Here is a 12,132-nt window from a genome sequence, read left to right as displayed (position 1 = left end):
ATGTATTATATGCACTGGGTGCTGGAGATTTAGGTGGTCTTCTTCACTATAGAGACTTGTTTTTGTATTGATTGAGAGGGAGAGAGAAGGGACACACAAGGGCAAGCTGCCAAGGAATGGGGGCATCGTATAAATAAGGATGTACTTCATTGATAGGTAGGGATAGTCCTTGTGAGGGCAATAATAAGGACATTTCTATTTGATTGGTTCCCCTCGAGTATTATTGGTTTTTCAAAAGGAGGTGTGCATTTTTCTCCTTACCTTCCATCCCTCAAGTGTCTAAAGTATAGTGATCCAGACACCCTTTTTAAATTTTCACTGTATACATGTTCTTGTTGTTTGTCTTGGTGTGAAGATTTTTAAAGAGATATAAATAAAAAGAAAAATTTTAGTATAAATTGAAAAAGCAGGTTAAATCTGACATAATGACTATGTGGGGCCCATTATTCTGTATGGACGAATAGGTGGGACCAGGGACTAGGTTTGCCCGAGACTTTGTTTAAGTTTTAAATATTGACCCTCTATATTTTGGCCCTGTATTTGAGTTTGACATCCCCGCCTTATACTATATCATCTACTGTAGTTATAGGCTACAGCTATTAAGGTTATGTTCACACATTGCATTTTTTGGCAGCATTTTTAATGAGTTTGATGAAAATTAAAAGCTGATATTATATCCCTAGCAAAAGCTATGAGATGTTATAAATCTAATGCACATGATTGTTTATTTTGCCTGACTGAAATGGGAAACTGCTGCATTTTTGAAAGAACGCCAAGTGTGAATATAGCCAAATGGGTGGATCAGGCAATTTTTCTGTTGTTAAATTTGCCTTAGAAACAGGTCCTTATACAGGACAGAAGGTTTCTTAGCATTTTGTCCATCAAAATCTATTTTATCATAGGTTTTATTTTCAATCCATTAAAGGGGCGCAATAGTCTGACAACATTGTTTTCAGCAGCAATTTGGGAGTCAAATGTATCCAGGCATCTTCCCCATGCTGTTCCCATTACATTTCAGAGGTGTTTACATTTACTTCAGTGATTTCCTAGGTCCTTTCAGACCTTCACATGGGTCTTCAGGAAAAATGCTTGCATTTCACATAGACTTGCTCATTATTCGAGACGAGCACTGTAGCATTGTAAATTGCTCGGCTCGAGTAATAAGCACTCATAATTAATAGTAATTAGTTTCCTTAACAAATGGTCATTGATAATTGTTTACATTTTGTAATAAATCATTTAATGCTTTAAATAGGTTTTCCTTTCTTTTTTTTAGACTTTACCATAACTTCTATTTTTTCTTTTACATTTTGTCAATAAAACAAAAAACAAAATGGCTACTTTTCTGTGTGAGTTTTCAGATGTGAAAGAAGATTTGTTCTCCTATTAAAACATTTTCCACATTCTGAACATAAAAATGGTTTCTGGCCTGTGTGAGTTAAATGATGTCTAACAAGACTTTGTTTCTCTGTAAAACATTTTCCACATTTGAAGCATGAAAATGGCTTCTTCCCTGTGTGAGTTCTTTGATGTTTAACAAGGTGATGTTTTACTGTAAAGCATTTCCCACATTCTGAACAGGAATATGGCTTTTGCCCTGTGTGAATTCTTTGATGCACAATTAAAACTGATTTTCGTTTAAAAGATTTTCCACATTCAGAGCATGAAAATTCCTTGTTGCCTGAGTGACTTATCTGATGTGTTACCAGACTTGACTTATCCGGAAAACATTTTCCACATTCTGAGCAAGAAATTGGCTTCTCCCCTGTGTGAATTGTCTGATGCGTAGCAAGATCAGATTTTGTACAATAATGTTTCCCACACTCTGAACATGAAAAAGGCTTCTCTCCTGTGTGAATTCTCTGATGTTTAACAAGATTTGATTTCTCTGTAAAAGTTTTCCCACATTCTGAGCAAGAAAATGGCTTATCTCCTGTGTGATGTCTTTGATGTTTAACAAGATTGGATTTCTCAGTATAATGTTTTCCACATTCTGAACATGAATATGGCTTCTCTCCTGTGTGAGTTCTCTGATGAGTGACAAGATATGATTTTTCTGTAAAACATTTCCCACATTCTGAACATGAAAACGGCTTCTCCCCAGTGTGACTTCTCACATGTGTAACAAGATTTTTTTTCCGATTAAAACATTTCCCACATTCTGAACATGAAAATGGCTTCTCCCCTGTGTGAATTCTCTGATGAGTTACAAGTTTGGATTTCTCACTATAACATTTCCCACATTCTGAACAAGAAAATGGCTTCTCCCCTGTGTGAATTCTGAGATGTGTAACAAGATTTGTTTTCCGATTAAAACATTTCCCACATTCTGCACAGGAAAATGGCTTCTCCCCTGTGTGCATTATCTGATGTGTTACAAGTCTTGATTTAGTATTGCAACTTTTTCCACATTCTGAACATGAAAATGGTTTCGCCCCTTTGTAAACTATTTCATGTTCAACAGCCCTTCTGTGACTCTTGTTTTGTATATTTGTCACTGATGAAGCAGAAAAAAGGACCTGTTCATAAGGCTCAGGTGACAGATTTTTTCTGAGAATGGCTTGAGGCATAGCTGGTATAATGACATGTTTTTCACAGGGATCTAGTGTGATACCAAGATTATCTGCTGAAAAATTGTAGAACATTAGATCTTCCTCTAACCTCCTGGTACAGTCATCTGCCAAGAATAAAAATGATTTGATTATTTTTCAGTAACTTTGCATTACAATTCTATTACTATTATATACTTTATACCATTTCCATGGAAACTGCAATACAATTCAAATATTGACATACTAGGATAATAGACCACATTTGAGGGAATGGCAATAGGAGGGTCGCAGGTGGCTGTTTACATCATTTTCTGGAGAGACCTTCTTTTACTAATAATAATTTCCTAGTTATTCATAAATTGGCTGTCGAGGTATTGCAGGTGGAATCTGCACTTATTGCACTTGTGTTCTCGCTCATTTCTTTGGTTTTGCTTTAGTTTTTTGTACTTTGTACATATAAGGGAGCGGCTTTCCCTTTTTGGTTGTGCATTTTGTCTATAATGCTTTAGACAGGAAGGTGTTTAAACAGTCAAGTTTGGGTCCTGCTTCGTCTATTTTGAGGCCTGCTGGCACATAGAGAGGTTAACTACAATTAGTTAGGGACCATACTGATTGGGTACACCTTGTTGCAGTGGGATGGGGTTTATGATCTTTTGATCAGAATAGTATCATCTAAGTACCATATGTTATTTACATGTACTATATTTACTTACTTCAAGGTATTTGCTCATTTTGTTTCTATCGTAGGTTCTGGTTGCAAGGGTGCATAGCTGCTGTTCAAAACCTTTGCACAGCGAGCCATGAAGGACATGTACTGGACATCACCATAGTTGCTGTACTATGGTTCAGTGCATATTCAAGCTTAAAAGGGAAACTGTCAGGTGAAGTATACACCCATAACCACGAGTAGTTCTGGATGCATATTGCTAATCCCTAAAGATCCTTCATGATATGCTAATAAAGCCAGTGACTAGTCACAAGGGCATTAGTTCCCTTAGCTAGTCGGCCCCCTTGGCATGTAAGCATGCCCCTGTGGGCGTACTAACATGTTAATGAATGCACAGCGTCAGAGGCACGGTCATGCTCACCTCTGCTGCCACCACACCTGACGCTGGATTTCGTAGCACACATGACCGGAAGTGCCGGGGACTTCTGATCATGCGCACTGTCCCTATGACCAGCGTTGTGAGGTGGTGCAACGGACACAGGTACGCGCGGCACTGCCAATGAGGATGCTGGGCAGTGGGCATTGAATAGCATGTCAGCATGCTCGTGTGGGTGTGCTAACATGCTAAGAGAGTGGAATGAGCACAGGAACTAACATCCTTGCGACTAGTCTCTGCGCTCATTTGTATATCATAGAGGATCTTAAGAAATACTTGTTCTAAAGAGCTCTTTATCTATGCTACTAGATACAGTGACAGTTGGGCAAGTATTAGAAATATGCACCCAGAACTGCTCGTGGTTCTGGGTGCATATTGCACATGATAGGTTCACTTTAATGCCAAGAGATAGACTGGCCCACGGAAGCCTACACATGTGAGCAAAGAGAATGTAGCCCTATCTGTAAATAATAATGGCATCTTCTAACAAGGATGAGAACACACCATAATTTCTCAAAATTCTGTGCAGTTCACTTAGTGGTAGATCAGTGATCATACCAACAGCAACTTGACCAGGTTGGAGTTGGATTTGGAACTGGGAGCATACACCTAGTTTATTGTCACACAATCATGGACGAATTGCAGACAGTGAGATAGAAATAGAGGAGTAAAGCGGGCTTTACACGCTACGATATCGCTAGCAATTGCTAGCGATATTGTACGCAAAAGCACCCGCCCCCGTCGTGCATGTGATTTCGTGTGATCGCTGCCGCAGCGAACATTATCGCTACGGCAGCGTCACACGCACTTACCTGGTCGGTGTCGTCGCTGTGACTGCCGAACAATCCCTCCCTCAAGGGGGATGTGCGTTCGGCGTCACGGTGATGTCACTAAGCGGACTGGCCAATCAAAGCGGAGGGCGGAGATGAGCGGGACGTAACATCCCGCCCACCTTCTTCCTTCCGCATTGCGGCCGGCGGCAGGTAAGGAGATGTTCCTTGCTCCTGCGGTGTCACACACAGCGATATGTGCTGCTGCAGGAGCGATGAACCACATCGTTAATTAACCATTACTGATTTTTGGTTTTGGGACAACTTCTCCATGGTGAACGATTTTCACCATTTTTGAGGTCGCTTAAGGTCGCTGGTAAGTGTCACACGCTGCGATATCGTTAATGACGCCGGATGTGCTTCACTAACAACGTGACCCTGACGATAAAACATTAACGATATCGTAGCGTGTAAAGCCCCCTTAAGAGTATGAAAAACAGTAGTTGTGGATGATAAAAATGAGGACACCGACCACTTACTACTTGTGGATGCAGACTGGCTACCAAAAATATAAGTGTGAGGAGAATGTAGGAAAATAGAATGGGCCTTACTCATATAGCTGGCCAGATTCCTTTACCAAATGAGAATGTGGTGTTGCTTCTTGTGTTTATGAAGTGCTGTATTTCGTAGTCTTTTCTAGTCAGTATATCCACTTTTTCTATTCCTTCTGCAAAGCCTTTACAATGCTAAACAACTCACCACCAACATAACCATGACCAAAGCTTTCAGGTGCTATTGAACCTCCTCCAACATCAGTTGTGGCATCACATGCATGCAAAACAAGACAATTCCTGCACCCATCCATAATACAGATCTAAGGCTATGTGCGCACGTTGCGTAAATTCATGCAGTTACGCTGCGCTTTGCAGCGCAGCGTAACTGCATGCGTCCTGCGTCCCCTGCACAGTCTATGGAGATTGTGCAGGGGCCGTGCGCACGTGGCGTCTCAGAGCGCAGCGCTTCGGCTACTGCCGAAGCGCTGCGCAAAAAGAAGTGACATGTCACTTCTTTCCTGCGCTTTGCCGGCAGCTCCTGCTCTGTCTATGGCAGGAGCTGCAGGCAGAGCGCATGGAATCGGCGCTCACTACGGACATTTCTGCAGCGATCTAAAGCGCACATGTGCTCTTCAGATCGCTGCAGAAATTTCTGCAGGGCTAGTACGCAACGTGCGCACATAGCCTAAAACTGCACACAGAGCCAAGCAAGTCTGCAATTTGTAAACAGGTCTAACACTATTTTTGACATGGTCATCTGTATCTAAGCTTATCAAACTCAATGCCTGCAGCAGAGGGACGTCTGAATGTCTTTTTGAGATTTCAAACAGTAGCCTCAAGAAGAGAAAGAAGCGCACGTAGAGAAGAGTGACCTTCCCCTGAGCTATTGCGTTGATCTACATTTGCACCATTGAACTGAAAGAACACGTCAAAGGCACATTTGTATACTATTCTTGTGTATAAAGACTAGTGATGGGCAAGCTTTCTCGGCACTGGTCAGTACTTGATCAAGCATTGGGGTGCTCAAGACACTCGATCAAGTATCCTGGTACGAGGGCGTCATGCTCGATACCCCGCCCAGCATGTTTTACGGGTGATTTTCAGTCAATGTTGGATACTGGAATTACTGTGATTGGCTAGCCACATAGCATCACTGGGTCTATATAAGACTTGGTGATACTATAATCTGCGCACTGTTCCTGGAAAAAGCGTAGGGAGTTTCTGCTGGAGATGGGACAGTGTGTTATAGCGTTCCAGTACCTATTGGTGCCGCATTAAATCAACAGTTTTTTTCAGGGCTAATTCATATAGACTATTCTATATTCTAAAACCGATCTTAGCTGTACACAGCGTAGGTTTAGTTTCTGAAGTAGGGGTACTGTATTAGAAGCATTTATGCAGGGTTCATTGCATTACAGTACCTGCTGGTGCTGCCACATACAACAAAAAGTGCTATTCAGGGCTAATTTACATACATACTATTCTCTAATAACAACACACTGAGTCCTCAAGTAGTGTAGGGTTAGTTTCTGGAGTAGGGATTGTGTATTAGAGACATTTATGCCGGGTTCATTGTGGTACAGTCCTTGGTGCTGCCACATACAAGCAGAAGTCCTTTCAAGACTAATTTACATACACTGTAGTCTCTACTAACACTGCTCTCTGAGTCTGCAATTAGGGTACCGTCACACTTTAGCGACGCTCCAGCGATTCCACCAGCGATCTGACCTGGTCAAGATCACTGGTACGTCGCTACATGCTCGCTGGTGAGCTGTCAATCAGGCAGATCTCACCAGCGACCAGTGACCAGCCCCCAGCGACGCGTGGAAGCGACGTTGTGCTTGGTAACTAAGGTAAATATCGGGTAACCAAGCAAAGCACTACCCTTGGTTACCCGATGTTTACCTTGGTTACCAGCGCACACCGCTTAGTGCTGGCTCCCTGCACTCCTAGCCAGAGTACACATCGAGTTAATAAGCAAACCGCTTTGCTTATTTACCTGATGTGTACTCCGGCTACGTGTGCAGGGAGCCGGCGCTGGCAGCCTGAGAGCGGCAGACGCTAGTAACCAAGGTAAATATCAGGTAACCAAGCAAAGGGCTTCGCTTGGTTACCCGATATTTACCTTGGTTACAGCTTACCGCAGACTGCCAGACGCCGGTTCCCTGCTCCCTGCACATTCAGATCGTTGCTCTCTCGCTGTCAAACACAGCGACGTGTGCTTCACAGCAGGAGAGCAATGTCCAAAAAATGAACCAGCACTGTGTGTAATGAGCAGCGATTTCACAGCAGGGGCCAGATCGCTGCTCAGTGTCACACACCGTGAGATCACTAATGAGGTCACTGGTGCGTCACAAAAAACGTGACTCAGCAGCGATCTCGCTATGTGAGAAGTACCCCTTTGTGTAGGGTTATCTTCTGGAGAAGGCTGACTATATTCTGCTATCTTTCCCGTGACCACATGCTATATGCATTTTAGCCAACGCCAATTACTGGTTGTTCACCCTTCTTGACCCATGCATCCATGAGAACTTTCCATCACTCCTTCCTGCGGTGGAAAGAGCTACTAAAATTGTGTAATACCAAAAGGCCATAGTTGAAGAATTGGTCAAAAATTCCCATCTCACAACATTGAGGGAGACACACACCAGGTCCATCAGAGGCAGGGGAACACTATCAAAGGTCCGGGACAGTTTCATTAAACCCTCTCAGCACCCAGGCCTTGATGTCTGGGGTGCTCTGACAAAGAGTGAAAAGTTTTGAAAGATGGTGAAGGAGTATCTAACTGACAGTACCACCATCCTCCATGATTCCTATATGCCATAAAACTATTGGGTATCAAAGCTGAATGTGGCGCCCTGGACTAGCCAGGTCGTCACAGGTACTACAACACGCACCCCCACCCTGAGACAGGTACATCAGCCAGACATAAAATCCTTGTTGCCTCCCTCCAGGGCCTGATGTCCACACCAGGTGGGGTGGAGCCATGCGGTTGGCCCCACCGAGGAGTTCACAGTCCTGGAGGCGGGAAAAGGAAGAGAGTTCTGTTAGGGAAGTGAAGGAGAGAGGAGCAAACTGACCGTGTCCGGGTGTGTGGCCCGGGCACTTAGAGCAAGGTTGGCAGACGGTGGTGGCCGTCTGCAGGAGAGGCAGATCAACGCGGAACCGTAGGACCGGGGACGGGCGGGGTTCCCACCGGTACCGAACCGGGGAGCGAAGTGAAGCCAGCACACACAGGCAGGGCCTACGGACCCCGACCAGGCTTGGAGCCGCCATTAGAGGTCAAATCCGGGCAAAAGGGCTCCTCCTGCACATATACACGCTGGGGAGCGGGTTACCGGTGGGAATCCATCGGGACCGAACATACACAAAAGGTGCAGGGAAAGGCAGCCACCACCAACCGTCCGGGAGAAGCTACAGCAGCCGGCTGCGGGACCCATCCATCCAGCCGTTTGGTTTACCAGAGACTTTGCGTACATTTGTGGCTGAGTGAGTACAAACGTGCCATCCAGCACCACGCTGCGCTGTCCCTGCAACCCTGCACCTCACCAACCCTGCCTCCCCGACAACCTCACCGGGCCCCAGGACCACCAACCCCTACCCACGGAGGGTGAAAACAACATTCCAGCTGCTCCCTACCATCGCTCCCGGGATCCCCGTCACCAGCAGCGGTGGTGCCCCAACCTCACCACAACCCGTGGGTGGCGTCACGGACCAAATCCCCAAACCCAAACTACCCCTTTCACTCACGGGCGAGGAGCGCCGCTCGAGTCCCCGGATCCGGCCCACCGCTCGAGCCACCGAGCAGCAGCAGCGCCGGACCCGAGCGTTAGCGAGCACAGCGCCCCGCCGCCCGCGACACTGAACACATAGCATAAACTGTCCCTCTACGCTTTGAAGGTGCTGACCTGCCCTGCCGCTAGTGCTTTTTCAGATAGGGTTTTTAGTGCAATTGAGAACATGATAACTGATAGGCGCATCAGCCTGTCAACTGACAATGCTAAGAGGCTAACTGTTATCAAAATGAATAAGGCCTAGATTGACCCAGACTGATCAACCCTACCAGATGACAGCAGCGGAACATAAAGTCAACAAAAATGGTTCTCTTTTGTGTTGCATTTTAGTATACAGTTCTTGTTTTCTTCCTTTTTGGCATCCTCTTCCTCCTCAATATCAAGAGGATCACAATGTGATTCTGACTCTTAATTTTGCCAGGGGTAAATATTTTTCATCACTTGCACATAGTGCAAAAGGTTTATTAATCTAGGAATCCCACTCTTTACCAATGGTAAAAAAAAAATCCAAAGTGAAATAGAGAAAACGTCCAGCTCACCCATCCATCATGGAACCGTGCAATGGAAAACAGCTGTGTAAACTAAAAGGTAAATGGAACAAGGGTGGGTCCGGCACCAGTCTCCATATAATACGTCTGTATTTAGAAATTTATAAAAATAAGGCTTTCATTCCGTAAAAACAGGAAACGCAATAATAGGAAGAAAATCCTTCACCCACATTCAAATGCATTTCGGATTTTCAAATCCTTATTCATTGTATATACCAATCCCAGAAACCTGAGAGTTTTATATCATATCCTGTGTATCACATGTCAAAAATCAACCAATCACAATCTCTTTGTGATTGGTAGATTTTGGACATGTGATACACAGGATATGATATAAAACGCTGAGGTTTCTGGGATTGGGAAATACAACGAATAAGGATTTGAAAATCCAAAACGCGTTTGTGTGTGAAGGACTTTCCTCCTATTATTGCGTTTCCTGTTTATATGGAATTAAAGCCCTATTTTTATAACTTTCGAAATAAAGACAGATTTTATGGAGACTGGTCCTGGCCCTCCTTTGTTCCAGTGGTAAAAAAATGTTTTCAAAGGCCCTCCTCTACATTTCTTCCAGGGTGTATCAAATTGTCTCCATCTAATATTTCACAACCCTTGTACATAGTGCATATGCTTTACCAGTCTAGGAGTCCCAATTCTTCCAAATGGGAAAAAAGGGGTTTCAAAAGGCCCTGCTTTAAGTCTCTTCCAGTGTATTGCAATCCCTCCTATATTTCCAAGGCCTTGCACTACGTGCATAGGCTCTAGCAGAGTAGGAAAACCACTGGTTTTAAAATTATGTCTCTGGACATGTGTGTGAGAAAATGGCCATGGACAGTGACTCACCAGACACTTCATTCTTCTTTCGAGAGCTACCTGCCTCAAAAAGGTCTTTTACTAAGTGCATAAGCTTTCCCACTTTGGAAGTCAGAATGTTTGTAAAATTGTACCAGATTTTAATCAGAGTCCCTCCTCTATGTCTCTTGTAATGCCTCCATGTAATTTTAGCTAGTCCTTGAACTGAGTACATAGACTGCCAGTTTTGTCAGATTTTTTTGTAATATTGTATCAGAATTTAATTAAGTTATCTCCTCTATGTCTCTTGTTGGCTATATTGGTTATATTGCACTCCCTCCTTCTAATTTGTGGCAGCCCTTGCAATTAGGGCATAGGCTTTACCAGTCTATGAGTACAACTTCTTAAAAATAGTAAAAGAAAATGTCTGAGGCCCTCCTGTACGTGTCTTCCAGGGGATATTGCAGTCCATCCTTCTCATTTTTTGCACCCCTTGCACTTATTGCATAGGCTTTAGGAGCAGTCCCAGTACCTTACAATTTTAACAATGTATAGGAGGCCATCCTTTATGTCTATACGGGGTGTATCAGAGTCCCTCTTCCTTCTAATGTTTGCAGGTTTTTGCATTGTTTGCATAGACTTTGTGGGGTTCAGAGTCCCTCCTTCATAGATTAAACAGGATGTGTCTGACCATGTCACACACACACACACCACATGCCCAGATAAGGTAGTAAAATGATAAAATTACATTTACCGGTGAATGCAGGCGGGTGTAGTTTTATTTAACCCTATACTATGTCATCTACTGTAGTCATAGGCAACTGGGAAATACGGTGAGAGATGGCCCGGTATTAAGGTTACATTCACAATTTTTGCAACGTTTTTAATGAGTTTTAAGTAAATGAAAAGCTGTTTTTTACAGTAACACTCACCCTTTTAGGGTCTACAGGAAAAATGCTCGAGTTTTACATTGACTTCCATTTTGCTCTTTACCTGAGACGAGCACTCGAGCATTACAAACTTCTCAACTTGAGTAACGAACACCCGAGCATTTTAGTGCTTGCCCATCACTAATAAAGACATAAACCTCAGACACCGCGCTCAGCACTTCAGATTTCAGGTTGTTTTTTGTCATGCTTGAATATACAGTGCCTTGCGAAAGTATTCAGCTCCCTTGAATTTTTCAACCTTTTCCCACATTTCAGGCTTCAAACTTAAAGATAAAAATTTTAATATTATGGTAAAGAATCAACAACAAGTGGGACACGATTGTGAAGTTGAACGAAATTTATTGCTTATTTTAAACTTTTTAAAAAAATAAATAACTGAAAAGTGCAATATTATTTGTCCCCTTTAAGGTAATACTTTGTAGCTCCACCTTTTGCTGCGATTACAGCTGCAAGTCGCTTAGGGTATGTCTCTATCAGTTTTGTACATCGAGAGACTGAAATTCTTGGCAATTCTTCCATTGCAAACAGCTAGAGCTGAGTGAGGTTGGATGGAGAGCGTTTGTGAACAGCAGTTTTCAGCTCTTTCCACAGATTCTCGATTGGATTCAGGTCTGGACTTTGACTTGGCCATTCTAATGCCTGCTTTACACGAGTTGACCAATCGTGCGATTTTACGATCGATCGTACCCGCCCCCGTCGTTTGTGCGTCACGGGCAAATCTCTGCCCGTGACGCACATAGTCATGAAACCCCCGTCACACGTACTTACCTGCTGAGCGACCTCGCTGTGGGCGGCAAACATCCACTTCCTGAAGGGGGAGGGACGTTCGGCGTCACAGCGACATCAAACAGCCGCCGGCCATTAGAAGCGGACGGGCGGAGATGAGCGGGACGTAAACATCCCGCCCACCTCCTTCCTTCCGCATAGCCGCCGGGAGCCGCGGGACGCAGGTAAGCTGCAGTTGATCGTTTCCAGGGTGTCAACGGAACGATGTGTGCTGCCCCAGGTACGATGAACAACCGGTGCCATTTTAATTAAACAATTTTTTAAAACTGAGCGACGAGTAGATGAC

At 44.0% G+C, this 12,132-nt stretch overlaps 1 protein-coding gene across 1 annotated transcript in view; it reads right to left on the bottom strand.

Moving 5' to 3' along the window:
* Window positions 1-718: 718 nt before the first annotated feature.
* The window catches only part of LOC142312845 (uncharacterized), a 124,869-nt gene continuing 113,455 nt past the window's right edge, over window positions 719-12,132 (bottom strand). Inside the window, exon 15 of the mRNA XM_075351832.1 lies at window positions 719-2,677. Within this exon, the coding sequence (XP_075207947.1) occupies window positions 1,338-2,677 (1,340 nt within the window). The 3' untranslated portion in view covers window positions 719-1,337. The remainder of the gene's footprint in view (window positions 2,678-12,132) is intronic.

Source organism: Anomaloglossus baeobatrachus, chromosome 5 (assembly GCF_048569485.1).
Source record: "Anomaloglossus baeobatrachus isolate aAnoBae1 chromosome 5, aAnoBae1.hap1, whole genome shotgun sequence".
Classification (NCBI taxonomy): domain Eukaryota; kingdom Metazoa; phylum Chordata; class Amphibia; order Anura; family Aromobatidae; genus Anomaloglossus; species Anomaloglossus baeobatrachus.
The sequence above is the reverse complement of the archived record's forward strand: the minus strand, read 5'-3'. Positions and strand labels throughout refer to the sequence as shown.